The sequence below is a fragment of the Selaginella moellendorffii genome, unplaced genomic scaffold (assembly GCF_000143415.4).
Source record: "Selaginella moellendorffii unplaced genomic scaffold, v1.0 SELMOscaffold_143, whole genome shotgun sequence".
Taxonomy (NCBI): domain Eukaryota; kingdom Viridiplantae; phylum Streptophyta; class Lycopodiopsida; order Selaginellales; family Selaginellaceae; genus Selaginella; species Selaginella moellendorffii.
Window position 1 is genome coordinate 225,321 of NW_003314404.1, and position 18,910 is coordinate 244,230.

At 52.3% G+C, this 18,910-nt stretch overlaps 7 protein-coding genes and 1 long non-coding RNA gene across 11 annotated transcripts; 7 read left to right on the forward strand and 1 right to left on the reverse strand.

The window, feature by feature from the left end:
- Nucleotides 1–80: 80 nt before the first annotated feature.
- On the reverse strand, nucleotides 81–1,688 carry LOC112343310. Its single transcript, XR_002991234.1, has 4 exons — nucleotides 1,581–1,688; nucleotides 686–1,484; nucleotides 358–428; nucleotides 81–248 (listed from the first exon to the last, which is right to left on the reverse strand). It is a non-coding gene; the product is annotated as an uncharacterized LOC112343310 (long non-coding RNA).
- Nucleotides 1,689–2,693: 1,005 nt separating this feature from the next.
- On the forward strand, nucleotides 2,694–6,247 carry LOC9646120 (probable LRR receptor-like serine/threonine-protein kinase At1g34110). The gene is made up of 2 exons (XM_002992822.2): nucleotides 2,694–5,571; nucleotides 5,646–6,247. The coding sequence occupies exons 1-2, from the start codon at nucleotides 2,718–2,720 to the stop codon at nucleotides 6,116–6,118; spliced, it is 3,327 nt and encodes a 1,108-aa protein (XP_002992868.2). The 5' UTR covers nucleotides 2,694–2,717; the 3' UTR covers nucleotides 6,119–6,247.
- Nucleotides 6,248–6,272: 25 nt separating this feature from the next.
- LOC9646121 (ras-related protein RABA2a) lies at nucleotides 6,273–7,374 on the forward strand. Its single transcript, XM_002992823.2, has 2 exons — nucleotides 6,273–6,563; nucleotides 6,655–7,374. The coding sequence occupies exons 1-2, from the start codon at nucleotides 6,399–6,401 to the stop codon at nucleotides 7,138–7,140; spliced, it is 651 nt and encodes a 216-aa protein (XP_002992869.1). The 5' UTR covers nucleotides 6,273–6,398; the 3' UTR covers nucleotides 7,141–7,374.
- A 61-nt stretch (nucleotides 7,375–7,435) lies between these two features.
- On the forward strand, nucleotides 7,436–8,355 carry LOC112343313 (pentatricopeptide repeat-containing protein At1g62350-like). Its single transcript, XM_024666546.1, has 2 exons — nucleotides 7,436–7,746; nucleotides 7,807–8,355. The coding sequence occupies exons 1-2, from the start codon at nucleotides 7,453–7,455 to the stop codon at nucleotides 8,215–8,217; spliced, it is 705 nt and encodes a 234-aa protein (XP_024522314.1). The 5' UTR covers nucleotides 7,436–7,452; the 3' UTR covers nucleotides 8,218–8,355.
- LOC9646122 (monodehydroascorbate reductase) lies at nucleotides 8,351–10,383 on the forward strand. Its single transcript, XM_002992824.2, has 10 exons — nucleotides 8,351–8,445; nucleotides 8,510–8,584; nucleotides 8,658–8,729; nucleotides 8,791–8,923; nucleotides 9,013–9,131; nucleotides 9,182–9,401; nucleotides 9,461–9,579; nucleotides 9,633–9,758; nucleotides 9,816–9,956; nucleotides 10,008–10,383. Exons 2-10 carry the CDS (start codon nucleotides 8,534–8,536, stop codon nucleotides 10,326–10,328), a joined length of 1,302 nt encoding a protein of 433 aa, XP_002992870.1. The 5' UTR covers nucleotides 8,351–8,445; nucleotides 8,510–8,533; the 3' UTR covers nucleotides 10,329–10,383.
- Nucleotides 10,384–10,488: 105 nt separating this feature from the next.
- On the forward strand, nucleotides 10,489–12,293 carry LOC112343312 (monodehydroascorbate reductase 3, cytosolic-like). 3 transcript variants are annotated; one of them, XM_024666543.1, is made up of 9 exons: nucleotides 10,489–10,588; nucleotides 10,638–10,709; nucleotides 10,765–10,897; nucleotides 10,962–11,080; nucleotides 11,129–11,339; nucleotides 11,392–11,510; nucleotides 11,559–11,708; nucleotides 11,757–11,897; nucleotides 11,961–12,293. In XM_024666543.1, exons 1-9 carry the CDS (start codon nucleotides 10,541–10,543, stop codon nucleotides 12,264–12,266), a joined length of 1,299 nt encoding a protein of 432 aa, XP_024522311.1. In that variant the 5' UTR covers nucleotides 10,489–10,540; the 3' UTR covers nucleotides 12,267–12,293. The 3 variants fall into 3 exon arrangements, with proteins under 3 accessions (XP_024522311.1, XP_024522312.1, XP_024522310.1); XM_024666544.1 differs by having other exon boundaries at nucleotides 11,583–11,708; XM_024666542.1 differs by having other exon boundaries at nucleotides 11,392–11,708.
- On the forward strand, nucleotides 12,290–15,156 carry LOC9646123 (putative pentatricopeptide repeat-containing protein At3g13770, mitochondrial). 2 transcript variants are annotated; one of them, XM_024666539.1, is made up of 2 exons: nucleotides 12,735–12,828; nucleotides 12,878–15,156. In XM_024666539.1, the coding sequence occupies exon 2, from the start codon at nucleotides 12,903–12,905 to the stop codon at nucleotides 15,135–15,137; it is 2,235 nt and encodes a 744-aa protein (XP_024522307.1). In that variant the 5' UTR covers nucleotides 12,735–12,828; nucleotides 12,878–12,902; the 3' UTR covers nucleotides 15,138–15,156. The 2 variants fall into 2 exon arrangements, with proteins under 2 accessions (XP_002992871.2, XP_024522307.1); XM_002992825.2 differs by having other exon boundaries at nucleotides 12,290–15,156.
- LOC9646124 (LRR receptor-like serine/threonine-protein kinase GSO1) lies at nucleotides 15,135–17,726 on the forward strand. Its single transcript, XM_024666540.1, has 2 exons — nucleotides 15,135–15,219; nucleotides 15,277–17,726. Exon 2 carries the CDS (start codon nucleotides 15,317–15,319, stop codon nucleotides 17,696–17,698), a length of 2,382 nt encoding a protein of 793 aa, XP_024522308.1. The 5' UTR covers nucleotides 15,135–15,219; nucleotides 15,277–15,316; the 3' UTR covers nucleotides 17,699–17,726.
- The last annotated feature ends 1,184 nt before the right edge of the window (nucleotides 17,727–18,910 follow it).

An 18,910-nucleotide genomic window follows, 5' to 3' on the forward strand; every position in this document is an offset into this window, starting at 1 on the left:
TATTGTATCATCTACCATATTGTTTGCAATCAAATATTTGCTATATCTTCGTCCCTGATGACTCTTTTTTCCAGCTCAACTTGCCTATAAAACAAGTATTTGAATGATCATATAAACAAGATATCATGGGACTATCTAGTGATTGATTCTTGTTCTTGACGTAAGTAGACCATAGGAAATGGAGCTTTAGAACTTTTGTGCCGACAGAGGGCGATCGAAGATTGCCCAAGTGATGGCGGTGGTGTTGTCTGAAACAGATGAAACATCAAAGCAAAGAAAGGGACCATTTAGAAAACAAAGAGAAGAGAGAAAAAGAAACAAGAAAAAAAAAAAAGGGGAGAACAATAGAATACGTACGTAGAAACTTGGAAGGAGGAGATTTCCTGCCTTTCCAGATTCAAAGTGATTGATAGGATACGATGCGCGTCCTGTTGTTGTAGCCAAGGAGAAGAAAAAAAGCTTGCAATCTTTAGCAGTGAATGACAAGAACATCAAAATCATGCATGTTACTCTCTCTGATGCAAAGCCTGTCCATGGTTCTCTCACCCACATGAATGTGACAGCATGGAAGCACTACTTGGTACCAGAAGCAAAAAATATGACAAGAAAGAAGCCAGCCCCTTGCAATAAGATTGAGCGAGCGAACGAATGAATGCAAGGAAACAAAAGGTATAAAATCCCATACCTGGCACAAGGAGAGGCGCCCCACATCCCTTCTTACTTCTCTCGCGCTCTCCCTTCCCAAGGCTTTTCCTCTCAGTCGGCAGTCCTGCATGGCCCCTGTGCCTTACTTTCCTTCCATTTTTCTCTTCTCTTTCTTATCTCCGCCTCTGTGTCTCCAAAAACTATTCACCGTAGCATATTTCCCTTTATTCCGGCTTCGATTTTGTTTGCTTCCCTCCCGACCCTTGCTTTCCTTTGTTTTTCTTTCTCCCTCTCTCGTCCTGCGGTTCAGCCGAGAAGAAGGGGCCCCTCTCGCTTTGCAGAGAGGAGGAGGAGGCCCAACAACACTGCTGCCCTGTGCCACTGCTACTGGCCCTGTTTCTTTCGTCCTGTTTAATAATATTGTCGTCCCCAGCCGTCGTGTCGATGCGCAAGCCTCTTTTTTCTCTGGATACGATACGCTCCCACCTCCAATTTCCTGTTCTCTTTCATTTTACCTTTAAAAGTGGGTGGTTTTCGAAGGGTCAAGCTGTTCCCAGCTTTGCTTCTTCCTCTTAGTCATTTAATAACTGCGAGCCTTTGTCAAATGGATCCAAAGTGGTCTTCTCCCCGTCTTGTTCTTCACCATGCTCTCTACACGCTAAGAGGTGACCATTATAAATAATGGCACGAGGGAAAAAACTAAAGCGGTGAACTTATCTCAGAATCAGCAACAAGCGATCTCCCGGTCCCTCCTCGGCTACAAATTGACAAGACAAGCCAAAGCCGCATACCCGGTGATCGAGACGGAAATTCCATTCCAGACAAGGAGCTACTACTATCTGGGGAGCCAACAGGAAACAAAACGCACGGAGTTAATAATAAGCCAAAGAATGTGAGAAGCAGAAGCTTTGGTAGAGCAAATATATGATACATACCTCTTCTCGCAGTCAGCGCCTCAAGACAAACGGCATCCGTTGGGTGAGTGAACGACTGAATCCTCAGTACCCCCACTTAGCATTTGGCAGCTGCTGCTTTGCAAATTGCATTCCTTGCACCATCCTCCTATAAAGACGCCCACCAGAAAGTGAGAGAGAAGCTTTCACGTCGTGGACCCTGTATCAGCCTCACACCCTCCAAGGAGAATGAGCGAGCAGCTTCGTATCCCAGGCTTTTGCTCGACACAACTCGGATCAAGCGTCTTTGCAGCTCAGCTTTTCTCCTTTCTTCCCTGCTGATACTCGACGGGAAAGGCCCACTCGCAGGAGCACCAGGGTCCTTGAAAGCTGAGAGATAAGAAAAAACTTCTGTAGAGCTAGAGCTGTCACTAGAGCCAATATTCCTACCCTGTCTCGTCACTGCAGTGCTCCTTACTATTGACCACCACGGCCCGGCCATGAATTCCCACGCATCAAAGCTGCTGTTGTCACACAATCCAACGGCGCCGCTTATGAGCTGTCCAGTTTACCGGCTTGGAAAAAAATCAGTCCACCCGACCCGATTCCGATCTTTCCCGGGATTCCCCGCTATGCAAAAGCTTTCTAGCTCCTCGTAGCTTGTTTCATATTCCTGCGCCCACTCGCGCTTCGCCAATCTACCTCTTAACCACCTTTTACGAGCTGCTTTCTTTCCAATCTCTTCCTTTCGTCCTCCTCTGCTGCTTATGCTATTGCTGCTTTCGCTCATCTCGCTTGCTTCCACTCCACCTTCGGCCCCGGACAGGAGAGGAGAGCCTTCATCCCTTTCCTGGCTCCAACAATGCGCTCCATCATCGCCTTTCGGATTCTCTCTCCCACGCAATTCCTCATGTAGCGCTCTACATGGCCTGGTGCGCTTAATGAAACAGTTTCGTAGTCTGTCTTGTCACTGTCTCTCCTTCCTGCGGCCGAGCTCGTGAAACTCTGCTCAATTTGCGGTTCGCTTTTGGAAGACAGCCAGGAAGTGGAACCGAGTCGCCTGCCCCCCTGCTTATTATATCAACCATGCTGATCCTCGCAGGCAATCACGGAGTGGTAGCAGCGGAAGAAGCAGCAGCAGCTGAGTCGCCGTCATCCATCCTTTGCTAGCTTTCTACCATGAAGAAGCCGTCGTTGTCGTCGTCGTCGTCGTCGGGCATGCTGGTTAGAAAGCTCTGCTTCATAGTGGTCACTGTAGCCGCCTTGATCCGTTGCTGCGCTGCCGATCCCCCGGAACAAGAGGCTCTCCGCGAGTTTTTGCTTGCTGCCAAAGGCTCCGAACTGCTCAAGTCATGGAGCACGTCAAGCTCGAGCCCCTGTTCTTGGCTAGGTGTCTCGTGCTCCTCCAACGGACATGTGGTGGAGTTGTCGCTGGGAGGCCTCCCGTTGTATGGCAGAATTCCAACAGTGTTTGGTTTCCTGTCCGAGCTGAAAGTGTTGAATCTCTCGTCCACCAACCTCACCGGGAGCATCCCCGAAGAACTTGGGAGCTGTAGCAAGCTCCAGCTGCTCGATCTCAGCGTCAACAGCCTCACCGGAAGAGTCCCGAGCAGCATCGGTCGCTTGAAAGAGTTGCGCTCGCTCAATCTCCAAGACAATCAGTTGCAAGGCTCCATCCCGAAGGAAATTGGCAACTGTACTTCCTTGGAGGAGCTCCAGCTTTTCGACAACCAGCTCAACGGTAGTATCCCTCCGGAGATCGGCCAGCTCGGGAAGTTGCAAGCGTTTCGAGCAGGCGGCAACATGGCATTGTCGGGACCGCTTCCCCCGGAGCTCTCCAATTGCAGGAACTTGACTGTCCTTGGGCTGGCGGTGACGGCACTGTCCGGAAGCATACCAGGCTCGTACGGGGAGCTCAAGAACCTCGAAAGTTTGATCCTTTACGGCGCTGGCATCTCGGGTCGAATTCCTCCGGAACTCGGTGGCTGCACCAAGCTCCAGTCCATCTATCTCTACGAGAACAGGCTGACGGGTCCAATACCACCGGAACTGGGACGTCTCAAGCAGCTCAGGAGCCTCCTCGTGTGGCAAAACGCGATAACAGGTAGCGTCCCTCGCGAGCTCAGCCAGTGCCCGCTGCTCGAAGTCATCGACTTCTCGAGCAACGACCTCTCCGGTGACATCCCACCCGAGATAGGAATGCTGAGGAACCTCCAGCAGTTTTACTTGAGCCAGAACAACATCACCGGCATCATCCCCCCGGAGCTCGGCAACTGTTCCAGCTTGACGTTTCTGGAGCTTGACACCAACATGCTCACAGGCCCCATACCCCCGGAGCTCGGCCAGCTTTCCAACCTCAAGCTCCTCCACCTGTGGCAGAACAAGCTGACCGGCAACATCCCCGCATCACTCGGACGTTGTAGCCTGCTCGAGATGCTCGACCTGTCCATGAACCAGCTCACCGGAACTATTCCTGCCGAGATCTTCAACTTGTCAAAGCTCCAGAGGATGCTCCTCCTTTTCAACAATCTTTCAGGTACGCTCCCTAACAACGCCGGGAACTGCATCAGCTTGCTGCGGCTGCGCTTGAACAACAACATGCTGTCGGGAAGCCTGCCTATCAGTCTGGGCCAGCTCCGAAATCTCAACTTCCTCGATTTGCACGACAACATGTTTTCGGGACCACTTCCCACGGGAATCTCAAACCTCAGCTCGCTGCAAATGCTCGACGTGCATGATAACCAGCTGTCTGGACCGTTCCCTGCCGAGTTTGGCTCGCTTTCGAATCTGGAAATCCTGGATGCCTCGTTCAACAACCTGAGTGGTCCTATTCCTGCGGAGATTGGCAAAATGAACCTCTTAAGTCAGCTCAATCTAAGCATGAACCAGCTTTCAGGGAACATACCTCCGGAGATGGGACGTTGCAAAGAGCTCTTGCTCCTCGACCTCAGCAGTAACCAGTTGTCCGGGAACCTTCCACCAGACCTGGGAATGATAACCAGCCTGACCATCACCCTCGACCTCCACAAGAACAGATTCATAGGGCTCATTCCATCAGCTTTCGCACGTCTCTCTCAGCTGGAGCGTCTGGACATCTCTTCGAACGAGCTGACAGGAAACCTCGACGTCCTCGGCAAGCTCAACAGCCTCAACTTCGTCAACGTCTCGTTCAACCACTTCTCGGGATCCTTGCCGAGTACTCAAGTCTTCCAGACAATGGGCCTCAACTCCTACATGGGAAACCCCGGCCTCTGCTCGTTCTCGTCGTCGGGTAATTCCTGCACGCTGACTTATGCCATGGGATCCTCCAAGAAGTCGTCCATCAAGCCAATCATCGGTCTGCTGTTCGGAGGAGCTGCTTTCATCCTCTTCATGGGGCTTATCCTCCTGTACAAGAAGTGCCACCCTTACGACGATCAGAACTTCCGAGACCACCAGCACGACATCCCCTGGCCATGGAAGATCACCTTCTTCCAGCGTCTCAACTTCACTATGGACGACGTGCTCAAGAACCTGGTTGACACGAACATAATCGGCCAGGGACGGTCCGGAGTCGTGTACAAAGCAGCGATGCCAAGCGGTGAAGTGGTCGCCGTGAAAAAACTCCGCAGGTACGACAGAAGCGAGCACAACCAGAGCGAGTTCACGGCGGAGATCAACACCCTGGGAAAAATCCGCCACCGGAACATCGTCAGGCTCTTGGGCTACTGCACCAACAAGACGATCGAGCTGCTCATGTATGACTACATGCCGAACGGTAGCCTCGCGGACTTCCTGCAAGAAAAGAAGACGGCAAACAACTGGGAGATCAGATACAAGATCGCTCTAGGAGCAGCGCAAGGACTTTCATACCTCCACCACGACTGCGTGCCAGCGATCCTCCACCGGGATATCAAGCCGAACAACATCTTGCTGGATTCCAGATACGAGCCTTACGTCGCCGACTTTGGTCTCGCAAAACTCATCGGCTCTTCCACCTCTGCGGCCGATCCCATGTCCAAAGTTGCCGGATCATATGGCTACATTGCTCCAGGTACCACTTTGTTCTTCCTCCGTCTTTTCGGTCGAGAAAGTTGGCTGATCGATCGTCTTCGTACGTACTTGCAGAGTATAGTTACACGCTCAAGATCTCTGAGAAGAGCGACGTTTACAGCTATGGAGTGGTGCTGCTGGAGCTACTGACCGGCAGAGAAGCTGTCGTTCAGGACATCCACATCGTGAAATGGGTCCAGGGAGCTCTCCGTGGCAGCAATCCCAGCGTGGAAGTCCTGGACCCGAGGCTGCGAGGAATGCCGGACCTCTTCATCGACGAGATGCTCCAGATCCTCGGCGTGGCGCTGATGTGCGTGAGCCAGCTCCCGGCCGATCGACCGTCGATGAAGGACGTGGTGGCATTCCTCCAAGAGGTGAAGCACATCCCGGAGGAGGCATCGAGCATCAAGGTCCCAGCCGCCGCCCCTGCCGCCGCCGCCGGCGACCAGCTCTCGGATCAAATGCCCCTATTTTGCAAGAATCACACCGCCAGCACCTACGAATTCGTGTTCGATGACAACAGCAGCTCGCAATCCGGGGGATGCTGATGGCCGATCGCGAAGGAGCGCTGCGCCGCGCGAGATGATGATCCATCGTGAAGCCAAGAAAATTTTGCTCGAATGGAAGAACCCTAAAGTGTACGGTCGCTTTGTAAAATTAAATTCTTTTACGCCCTTTGTCACTTGGTAGGGTGTCATTCCAGGGTTAGGGAGCTAGGTTTCTTCGAGCGCGCAAGGGCGGTGCGAGTGGATCTTTTTCATCGCTCCTCCTCCTGGATAGATCGATCTCTGGAGTAGCGGCAGCACAGCGCGCAGCTCGGCTCCCGCCATGGCGCCGCGGCCCGACGACGAGTACGATTACCTCTTCAAGGTCGTGCTCATTGGCGACTCGGGCGTCGGGAAATCCAACTTGCTCTCCAGATTCACGCGCAACGAGTTCTGCCTCGAGTCCAAATCCACAATCGGGGTCGAATTCGCGACGCGCACGATCCAGGTAACAAAGAATTCTCTCTTTCCCTCTTTTCTCATCTCAAATTCCTTCTTTCTATGGTGGTGGTGTTCTTCCCGGACGGATGGAACTCTAGGTGGATGGCAAGACGATCAAAGCCCAAATCTGGGACACGGCCGGGCAAGAGCGCTACCGCGCCATCACCAGCGCCTACTACCGGGGCGCGGTGGGGGCGCTGCTCGTCTACGACATCACCAAGCAGGCCACGTACGAGAACGTCGAGCGGTGGCTCAAGGAGCTGCGCGACCACGCCGACTCCAACATCGTGATCATGCTGGTGGGCAACAAGTCGGATCTAAAGCACCTCCGCGGCGTCGCCACCGACGACGCGCAGCGCTTCTCCGAGAAGGAGGGCCTGTCCTTCATCGAGACGTCGGCGCTGGAGGCCACCAACGTGGAGAAGGCGTTCCAGAGCATCCTCACGGAGATCTACCGGATAGTGAGCAAGAAGGCGCTGGCGTCCGAGGATCCCGTGCTCGTCGGGCCTGGAGAGGGCAAGGCGATCATCGTCGGGCCCGAGCAGGACGCGAACACCAAGAAGAAGGCGTGCTGCTCGACGTAGAGTGGCGAGATCCATCGTCGCCCATCGTCAGGTTCTCCAGTTCCACCATTCCATCCATCGCAGGGGATCGGTGGATCGATTGATCGTCGCTGGCGGGAAGAACGAAACGAAGGACTGGATTCTTTTTTTTTTTTTTGAGGTTTTACTGGAAGCGTAGAGTCGATGTAAACAATCTTTAAGTAGTGTGTGGTTCTTTTGCCTTTTAAATGATTTTATAGGCCTTTTAAAATTTTACCTTTAGCATTTCCAGGGTTTAGGGTTCTTGGAACTTTTAGCCTTTAGGGTTCTTGGGAGTGTTTCGGGTTCTTGAGAATGATCCGCTCGTCCGGATTTGCGGCAGCGGCGGCGGGCGATCGGCGGCTGGGCGCGTGTAGATTCTACTACCGGGGCGCATGGCGGACGCGCAACACGATGCTGGAGCGGTTCTACCGCCATTCCTGCAGCAAGGATGCGCAGAGCGCGCTGGTTCTTCTCACGTCCTTGCGGGGCGATGCCGAGAGGCTGGATGCGACGAGCAGGGAGAGGCTGCCTCGGCTGCTCAAGGAGGATCTCCTGTCAATGCTGCACACTCTGCTGGAGAAGGGGCAGATGGAAGTCGCGAGCAAGGTGAATCGAGGATGATCACCGATCCAGTGCTGATTCCGGAGAGAGATTTTGCCCTCCCAGGTGTTCTATCACATCCAGCGCGAGGACTGGTACCGCCCGGAGCGCAAATTCTACGACGTCCTGGTGCGCTCGTTCGCGCGGGGCTCCAATTTCTCGGCGCTGGAGAGGATCCTGGACGAGATGGAGCTCCGGGGATGCAAGCTCAAGCGGCTCATGTCTATCGAGCTCATGGAGGCGTGCGTCGCCGCCGGGCAGCAGCCGCTGGCGTTTAGGATCTTTGCGGCGCTCAAGTCGGATCCCAGCGTCCCCCGCGCCAAGGTCTACTGGAAGCTCATCGACAGCCTCAACCGCGCGGGGGAATTCGAGGCCTCGCTCAAGCTGGAGGAGGAGCTCCACGATTCGGCCGGGAAGAAGAAGCGCCGGGATCACTCGGCCAAGGAGGTCCACGCCTTGGAACCCTGGGCGAGCTAGATTTAAATTCTCGAATCTTCTAGGCATCTTTTCGATCAGTGGTTCGAATCTTGGAGCTAGCGATCCTCGTCCACGGGCAATGTGGTCTTCTCCTGACCACCACGCCCTAGCTACAAATTAATCGTTCTTATTTTGCCACGACAAGGGTTTTTGCGCGGCACTGTTCTTCCCTAGCGCATCGATCGCGCAGCGTAATCGTCATCATCGATCGTGGAATCTCTCAAATCCGTGAGTGCCGCGCTCTTTCCTCTTGTTGATTGAAGTTTCATCTTTTTTTCTTCTTCCGCTCAAGGTTTCGAGGATCGCATTGTCGAGAATGGCCTCGGCGGCTTACAAGTATATCATTGTCGGTGGAGGTGTGTCCGCGGTAAGCGACGAGGCTCTCAAATTTTTCTTTGAGCTTGATTTTTTGAGTGACTGGCTTTTGTGGATGGATCCAGGGGTATGCCGCTAGAGAATTTGTGAATCAGGGTGTCAAATCGGGAGAGCTCGCAATTATCTCCAAGGAAGCGGTATGAGACTAGAACTCTATTGCTGTAAAGAGTTTTAACCCGATCTCTCGAATTCTCGCAGGTTGCTCCATACGAACGCCCTGCGCTGAGCAAGGCGTACCTCTTTCCCGAGAACGCTGCACGGCTTCCAGGTTTCCATGTTTGTGTGGGCAGTGGTGGCGAGCGGCTAGCTCCAGAATGGTATGCTGAGAAAGGTAAGGTCTTTCTAATTTATTTTTTCTTTTCTCATTAGACTTTGATAAGTTTGCGGGATGGATTTGCTTCTAACAATAAATAATTCCAGGGATTGAGCTCATTTTGGACACGGAAGTTGTGAAAGCTGACATTGCAACGAAGACTTTGACAACCTCCGCTGGAAACTCTTTTAAATATGATGTGCTTGTTGCTGCTACGGGATCAACGGTATGCCTTGGGAAACTTGACACGTTCATTGACACCTGTTTTCTTTTCAGTTCATTAAGCTGTCAGACTTTGGTGTTGCTGGAGCCGATTCTAAAGGAATTTACTACTTGCGTGAGATCAGAGAGGCTGATTCCCTGATTGAAGCCATCAAATCCAAGAAAGACGGTCATGCGGTCGTTGTTGGTGGTGGCTACATTGGTTTGGAATTGGCTGCGGTTCTGACCATGAACAAGCTACAAGTTACTATGGTTTATCCGGAACCATGGTGCAGTACGTATACGTGTTCTATCTTTTACCAGTAGTTCTTACGCTTGTTTTTCTTTGACAAGTGCCCCGGCTTTTCACTTCCGACATTGCGAGCTTTTACGAGGGTTACTACCTAAGCAAAGGTGTGAAGATAGTTAAAGGAACGGTTGCTTCTGGTTTCGAGCTCGACGCGGAGGGTCACGTAAGTGGAAAAGGTCATCAAGTTATGTCTTGACGGGCAAATTGCTTGTGCAGGTTACAGCCGTGAAATTGAAGGATGGAAGGGAGTTGGCGGCGGACATTGTGATTGTCGGTGTCGGTGCTAGACCCCTCACTACGCTATTCAAGGGACAGCTTGAGGAAGAGAAAGGAGGCATCAAGGTAAGTAGAATTAATTCTTGTCAGAAAAATGATTTCTTAGACGTATTATTTTTGCAGGTGGACGGATTTTTCAAAACGAGTAACGAGGATGTCTACGCAGTTGGAGATATCGCAACGTTTCCGATGAAAATCTATGGAGAGCAGAGGAGAGTTGAGCACGTCGATCACTCCAGAAAATCAGCTATTCAAGCTGTGCAGGTAAGTCACGGAGTGCTAAAATATTTGTTGCTTAATGCTCCTCGTCTGCAGGCAATCAAGGCCAAGGAAGAAGGTCGTTCCATCCCGGAGTATGACTACCTCCCCTTCTTTTACTCCCGTGCTTTCGATCTGTCGTGGCAATTCTATGGTGACAACGTCGGTGAAACGGTCAGTTTTGGAAGAGACGAAGCTGCTGCTACCAAGAAGTTTGGAGGCTACTGGGTGAAGGATGGCAAAGTCGTGGGTGTTTTCCTGGAGGGAGGATCTGCTGAAGAGAACAAGGCCATCGCCAAAGTTGCAAGACTAAAGCCGAGCATAGACAGCATTGAGGCTCTCACTTCGGAAGGTCTTGCTTTCATTTCCAAGGTTTGATTCACATTTGCAATTGTGGCTATAACAAACAATTAATATTCTTTCTCTTTGAGCTCCTTTTCTGTTGATGTTATTCTTATTCGGCTGTGAACACGATCAACAGTGACAAGACAGCTTTACGCTGTTGAAGTGGCCTGCGTCCTTTATCTTTTTAAACTTGGTAGTGTTTCTTTTGGCTGTGGGCAACACAGATATCGCCGTATCGGAGTTCTATGGCGATTTCTTACAAGTATATCGTTCTTGGAGGCGGTGTTGGTGCGGTGAGTTCTACCACTATAAATGTTCTACTTACATCAGTTTTTCCTACAGGGGTACGCTGCAAGAGAGTTTTCTCGTGAAGGAGCCAGGAGCGGGGAAGTGGCCATTCTTTCGAAGGAGGCTGTAAGTTTTCCAGATCTCACATTTTGGTAGTCTGAACCGTTTTATCAACAACCAGGTTGCTCCATACGAGCGTCCAGCACTGAGCAAAGGCTACTTGTTCCCCCGAGATGCTGCGAGACTGCCTGATTTTCATGTCTGTGTGGGAAGCGGTGGTGAGCAGCAAGATTTCAAGTGGTATGCGCAAAGAGGTACGGAAAAACTCCGCCTTCGTCTTTGATGGCTTTTGCTGAGTATGTGGCTTTGTTTCTGCAGGAATTGATCTGATCCTAAACACAGAAGTTGTGAAAGCGGATCTTGCTGCGAAAGCTTTGACGACGTCAGAAGGCCATGTCTACAACTATGACATTTTAGTCGTCGCTACAGGATCAACAGTAAGAAAAACTGGTCGTTAGTGTTCATGATCGTGTTTGTCCTCTCAGGTTATCAAGCTACCACACTCTGACGCAGCTGGCATTCACTATCTGCGAGGGATTGATGAGGCCGAGGCTCTGGTGGAAGCTATGAGCAAGGCCAAGGAATCGTCCAGGAACGCTATTGTTATCGGGGGAGGCTACATGGGAATGGAGCTTTCCGCGGCGCTGATAACGAACGAATTTAAGGTGACAATGGTTTATCCAAAACCTTTCTGTAGTAAGTATCTGGAATTCGTCTCGTTTCTTGAATAATTTCTTCGTCTTGCCAGTGCCAAAGCTTTTCACTGCGGACATTGCTAGCTTTTACGAAGAATTCTATCAAGCAAAAGGTGCCACGATTGTGAAAGGAGGACGAGCGTCTGGATTTGAGTTGGACTCGCAGGGTCACGTAAGTTTTTGTTTTGTTTGTTTTTCTAATTATTTTAAAGACATCAAGTTCTTCGCTTTTACGATGCCCCAGGTCAAGGCCGTGGTATTGAGCGATGGAAGGAAACTGGACGCCGACATTGTGATTGTTGGCATCGGAGCCAAGCCACTCACGGGACTTTTAAGCGGACAAGTCGACGAAGAGCAAGGCGGCATAAAAGTACGTAGTTCTTACAAAAGTTTCCATGATTCACAAGCAAGAACTCAGGTGGACGGATTCTTTGAGACAAGCGTCGAGAACGTGTACGCGGTGGGAGATATTGCAACCTTCCCGCTAAAGCTCTACGGTGATATGAGAAGAGTGGAGCACGTAGATCACGCGAGAAAATCAGCCATTCAAGCCGTCCAGGTATTCGAAGTTCCTGACAAAAAAAGAGTAGTGATTTCATGCAAAGTTATGGTGGTGTTCCAGGCTATCAGAGCGAAGGAAGAGGGCCGCTCCATCGCACCATACGACTACGTTCCATTCTTCTACTCACGCGTCTTCGATCTCTCGTGGCAGTTCTATGGCGACAATGTTGGCGACAATGTTGGCGACGCCGTGATCTTCGTAGCAAAGGCGAGAAAATTTGGTTGCTACTGGGCGAGAGACGATCTAATCATGGGTGTCTTCCTCGAGGGAGGATCCCCGGCAGAGAACCAAGACCTCGCAAAGGCAGCGAGAGAACAACCGAGCGTGGCAGAGTTTCTAGCTGGGTGGAATCGAGCCACAGATTGAATAGAGCATATACTTTCTAACGGACTAGAGCATAATGGAAATTAGGGTTCTTGCGCGAGAGGTTTTTAGGGTATATGCGTCTCCGCGATGGCGACGACGCAATGCCGCGGCAAGGCGGCCTCCATCGCCAAGGAGGCGGCGGCGGCTGCGCAAGCCGGGATGGCCACGGCCAGGGAGAAGCTGCCTCGGCCGATCGCACGCACGGAGCTCAACGGTGTGCTGGCCACGGATTGCGTGATGCAGTTTGGGGAGTACAAGGGGCGGAGCCTCGGATCGCTGCCGAGCGGCTACCTTGGCTACCTTGCCTCCAATCTCAGGTACCGCGATGGCGCCAAGCAAGAATGCGCGCAGCTAGCCGAGGGCGTGCTCCAGCTCCGTCGCGATTACCGCGCGTCCCAGGTCCATCTCAAGTACCGCATCATCCACGCCGTGGACAGGAGCTTGAAGAGATCCAGCGCGGGCAATGCCCTGGCAGAGATTGATCGGCAGAACGTGAGCGATCCAGCGCTGGTCTATGGATCGCTCCTCCGCCGGTGCTGCCGCCACAAATCCCTGGAAGAAGGTAGGAGAGTCCACAAGCACATTGCCGAGAATAATCTCATGGTGAACAGGTACCTGGGCAACTTGGTGGTACACATGTATGCCCAGTGTGGCAAGTTCCTGGATGCCAAGGCGGTGTTCGACTCCATCGCCAGCAAGAACGACAGGACTTACGCGATCATGATCGCGGCGTGCGTGAGGGAGGGCCGCCCCTTGCAAGCGCTGGAGCTCTGGGGGGAGATGGAGGAGCGAGGCATCGTCGCGGACAAGTTTATAGTGACGAGCTTGGTGGCGGCTTGCACCAAGCTCCAGGCGCTCGAGGAGGGGCGGCGGCTCCACGAGCACCTGATCATCACGGGCTTCCGGACGGACATCCCGCTCGAGACGGCCTTGCTCCAGATGTATGCTAAGTGTGGCAGCCTCGACGATGCGAAGAGGGTGTTTGAGGGGATGGAGATCAAGGACTTATTCGCGTGGTCGTCGATCATCGCGGCGTATGCTCGCGCCGGGCGGGGAGAGATGGCGGTGGTGCTGTACAGGAGGATGATCGCCGAGGGGGTGGAACCCAACGTGGTGACTTTCGCTTGCGCTCTTGGTGGCTGTGCTAGTGTTGCGGGCCTGGCTGATGGACGAGCGATCCACCAGAGGATTCTAGCGTCCAAGGTTCCGCAGGACGATGTTCTACAGGACTCTCTGCTCAACATGTATCTCAAGTGTGACGAGATGGTGGAGGCCAGGAAGGTGTTCGAGGGGATGAAAGCCAGGAACGTCAGGTCCTACACGGCGATGATATCGGCCTACGTCCAGGCTGGGGAGCACGCGGAAGCTCTGGAGCTCTTCTCCAGGATGAGCAAGGTGGAGGCTATCGAACCGAACGCTTATACGTTCGCCACCATCCTGGGTGCTGTTGAAGGGCTGGGGAACTTGGAGAAGGGGAGGAAGGTCCACAGGCACCTGGCTTCGCGGGGATTCGACACGAACGTTGTCGTCCAGAACGCGCTGGTGACAATGTATGGGAAGTGTGGGAGCCCGGTGGAAGCTCGGAAGGTCTTCGACTCCATGACGGCTAGGAACGTGATCTCCTGGACTTCGATGATTGCGGCCTACGCTCAGCATGGGAATCCACAGGAGGCTCTCAACCTTTTCAAGAGGATGGACGTGGAGCCGAGTGGTGTGAGCTTCTCCAGTGCTCTCAATGCCTGCGCACTGCTGGGAGCTTTGGACGAAGGCCGAGAGATTCATCACCGAGTTGTGGAAGCCAATCTCGCGTCCCCGCAGATGGAGACTTCCTTGCTCAGCATGTACGCGAGGTGTGGAAGCCTGGACGACGCGAGGCGCGTGTTTAACAGGATGAAGACGAGAGACGCCTTCTCTTGTAATGCGATGATCGCCGCCTTCACACAGCACGGTCGTAAGAAACAGGCACTCAGGATTTACAGGAAGATGGAGCAGGAAGGTATTCCAGCCGACGGAATCACGTTCGTGAGCGTCCTGGTTGCTTGCAGCCATACTTCACTCGTGGCTGATTGTCGAGATTTCCTCCAGTCTTTGGTGATGGACCACGGGGTGGTACCATTGGTGGAGCACTACCTTTGCATGGTGGACGTTCTGGGCCGCTCGGGAAGACTGGGAGATGCCGAAGAGCTGGTGGAAACTATGCCATATCAAGCAGACGCAGTGGCCTGGATGACTTTACTGTCGGGTTGCAAGCGCCACGGTGACTTGGATCGTGGCGAGAGAGCCGCCAGGAAAGTTTTCGAGCTAGCACCGGCAGAGACTCTCCCTTACGTCTTCCTCTCCAACATGTACGCCGCTGCCAAGCGATTTGACGACGCTCGAAGAGTCCGGAAGGAGATGGAGGAGCGCGGAGTGACGAGGCCAGTGGCAGTAAGCTACATCGAGATTGACAACGAGCTACACATGTTCACGAGTGGTGGTAGAGACGAGCAGCAGGAGGGTCACGACGGCCGGACGATGGAGAGGGTCCGGTCCCTGCTGGTGGAACTTTTAGAGCCCATGAAGCAAGCTGGATACGTCCCCGACACGAGGGAAGTTTACTTGGAGCAGCAGGGTGTCACAAGCGAGGAGGAGAAACAACGTAGCCTGTGTTTCCACAGCGAAAGGCTTGCCATCGCCTACGGATTGATCGCTGCCAAAGATCCAGACGATTCTCGTCCGCTGAGAGTCGTCAACAGCCACCGGGTGTGCTCCGGCTGCCACTCTGCGATCAAGCTCCTCTCAGATATCACTGAGAAGAGGATTTTTGTGAGAGATGGGAGCCGGTTCCACCACTTTGAGAAGGGAGCCTGCTCGTGTGGGGATCACTGGTGAAGTTACGTTTCTTTATGTTTCACGTGGTGGGCACAGAGTTGGCGGCGACAAAGTCAGAACAAGAAAATCGTGCCGCATAAAGGTAGGTCGCAAAGTCAAGTTCCTATGTGGCGCACCTTGACTGACTGATGGATTGCAGGGCTCTCCGTCAAGAGAAGTGAAGTAGTAACAAGTTGCAGATGATGGAACTCATGATCTGGCTGATCCTGTTGAGCACGCTTGGATCCTCTACAGCGTCACTCAACGCACACAAAGCTGGGGTCTTGGTTGCATTGAAAAGGAGCCTCCTGGGACTGGGAAACACCTCAGACTGGACTGTGGAAAACTCCGATCGAGCATGCACCGACTGGAAGGGAGTGATTTGCAACAGTGACGATTCAGAGGTGGTGGAGCTTCATCTGGCAGGAAATGGATTCACAGGTGAGATCTCGTCGCCGGCACTCGGGCAGCTGGCGAGTTTGCGAGTCTTGGACGTGAGCAAAAACCGGCTGGTCGGATCTCTTCCTGCGGAGCTCGGGCTGCTGCAAAGCTTGCAAGCTTTGGACGTCTCGGGTAACAGACTGACTGGGAGCTTGCCTCGGGATCTCGGCAATTGCAGCGCTCTTCGTTTTCTCAACGCCCAGCAAAACCAGCTTCAAGGTCCGATACCGCCCCAGCTGGGAGCGCTCCAGAGGTTGGAGATACTCGTCCTGGACAACAACCGCTTGTCAGGTTCTCTTCCTCCGTCCCTTGCGAACTGCTCGAAGCTCCAGGAGATTTGGCTGACGAGCAATGGTGTTGAAGGGGAGATTCCGCAGGAAGTCGGGGCTATGCAGGAGCTGCGAGTATTCTTCGTGGAGAGAAACCGGCTGGAAGGGCTCATTCCACCAGTTTTTGCAAACTGCTCGTCTCTCGAGCTCTTGGCACTCGGGGAGAATTCTCTGGGCGGGAGGATACCAGATGAGCTTGGACGGCTCGAAAACTTGGTGGCGCTCTCGCTGTATAGCTTGCAGCGGCTGGAGGGGCCAATTCCTCCTGAGATCGGCAACAACAGCAAGCTCGAGTGGTTTGATATCAACGGAAACTCGCTCATGCATGGCTCGATTCCAGTGTCGCTGCTTCAGCTCCCGCGCTTGGCCACCTTGCAACTCTTTCGTTTCAACAACACCTCAGACCGTCCGGTCCCGGAACAGCTCTGGAACATGACTCAGCTCGAGTTTCTGGGAATGGGGACGACAAACAGCCGAGGGATCCTGTCACCGATCGTCGGAAACTTGACAAGGCTTCGGTCGCTGGAACTTAACGGGAACCGCTTTGAAGGAAGCGTTCCGGACGAGCTGTCCAAGTGTCCCAGGATGGAGACGCTGATCCTCTCCAACAACAGACTCCTGGGAGGCGTTCCTCGATCGCTTGGCACGCTTGAGCGTCTCAGACTTTTAATGCTCGATGGAAACCAGCTCTCCGGAGCAATACCAGAGGAGCTCGGGAACTGCACCAACCTGGAAGAGCTGGTCCTCGAGAGGAACTTCTTACGTGGAGCAATACCAGAGTCCATCGCCAGGATGGCAAAGCTTCGGAGTTTGCTCCTCTACGGAAACCAGCTCTCCGGAGTGATTCCAGCTCCAGCTTCGCCAGAGATAATCGACATGAGGCTGCACGGCAACAGTTTTTCAGGCTCCATCCCTCCCTCCGTTGGCAACCTTTCCAAACTTTCCATACTCTATCTCTCCAACAACAAGCTGGACGGCTCCATCCCGGCCACTCTCGGACAGCTTCGACGATTGACACAGGTGGATTTCTCCGAGAACCAGCTCACGGGTGGTATTCCTGGCAGCCTCGCAAGCTGTGACTCCTTGCAGTTACTGGATCTATCCTCCAACCTCCTGAGTGGAGAGATTCCGGCGTCCATCGGTGAATGGACCGGCTTCCAGACCGCGGTCAAGAACCAGGCTCTCAACATATCGTCCATGACACCGGCGGGAGTGTTTCCGGAGAACTCCACCGATGCATACCGAAGAACTGTGTCCGAGGATATGGCTGCCGCCTTGGATGGACACACGTACCAGCAATACGCAAGGGAGTTAGAGGTGCCAGGAGTGCTCGACTTGTCGGCGAACCAGCTCACTGGTGAGATTCCCGCAAGCTTGGGAAAGCTGGCTGGAGTCCGGGAGCTCAACTTGTCGCACAACCGGCTGTCTGGAGACATTCCATGGACTCTGGGAGAGATGACGTCCATGGCCGTGCTGGATCTCTCTTTCAACCGGCTCAACGGGACGATACCAGGGGCACTGGCGAGGCTTCACTTGCTCAAGGATCTGAGGGTCGTGTTTAATGACTTGGAAGGCAAGATTCCAGAGACTCTGGAGTTTGGCGCATCGAGCTACGAGGGAAATCCAGGACTGTGCGGGGAGCCTCTCTCCCGGCCGTGCGAAGGAGATGGCCTCGTGGACGTGGGCGATGGTGCAACTTGGTGGAAGGAGAACGTCTCCAATGTGGCCTTTGTAGTGGGATTTCTTGGTGGGTTCTTCACGATGTTGTGGAGCGCCATCTTTTTATTTGTTTGCCAAAGTACTACAACCTAGATTTGTATGATATTGCTTATTTGGTTTCTACTAGCTTTTAGGGTTGAAACAAATATTGGCGGGGATTCTTAAGGATGTTGTTGCAATCGCCTCTTAGGAAGCATGCAAGGCAAATCACTAGGCAAGTATCCTGCTTAAACCGGCTAAGAGCTCTTCGTTCCTAGATTACTACCTCAACTTTTGCAGTGTAAAAGTCCAGGCTCAATTCACTCTGATGGAACCGATAGACCTGGAGCACTTCATGCAGACTGAATATGAGGTGCTTCGAGGCTCTGTTTTTGAGGAGCTTTCCGTTGCTTACGTACTACTTGGAGCTATGCTGCCTAACAGTTCCTTTTTTACATTTACTAATTCTTCTTAGGTTGATATAATACATAAGATTAACGGTAGGCAAAATAACGACTATTAAGAGGAAGGAAATATTCTTTAGGATCTTTGCGAAGAAAAATGTTTGGGTCCAAAATGGCATGGCTTACTGTTATTGACTCAACATTTCCTTTTAATTTTCACTGGATATGACCTATTTTAGAAACTGCAAATCTGAAGATCGGGGAAATCTTGAGGATTGCATGCGATGGTTGCCAGCCTTTGGAACCGAGACCAAGGTTGTTGCGATACTACAAAGGAGATTTGAAAATTGTTCTACTGGAGCAATTTTAAAAAAAAATGGTGGCAGAAATCTTTGTAAGGTTGGAGGGTATCTTTAAATATAAGAGTTATCTAGCAAGTAGTTTTAGAAAGGTGTGGAAGATAAGGTTTGTGATAGATGAAGATGGATGGGTAATAGGATGACTATACAATATATAATGGACAGAGTAGTCATGAAAGGATTTTGTTTAGCTTGTTTTTTTACTTTGACTTCAAATATTAGGTCATGGAGAAAAGGTGGGATAATTTTGTATATACATACCTTATATACATGTATCCCTTAGCTCTGAATATGGCATGTTCAATATCTATGCCGGTACCAGTAAGCTGCACGAGTTTGTACTCTGCTTCCTCCTGGTGGAATCGAACTATGACCAGTTCGGCTTCCAGAGCCACCACAACAAGTCCCGTATGGTAACAAAACAAGCTGTGAAAGGTTCGTTGCATATGCTTTTGTAGTTGCTCATACTTAAGGAACGAACAATGCAGGTATTGCTAGTGAAAAGCGTTGCTGCAGTAAAATGTTCCCGTTCCGTGTCAGAGGAGGTGAAGATTCCCAAGGGT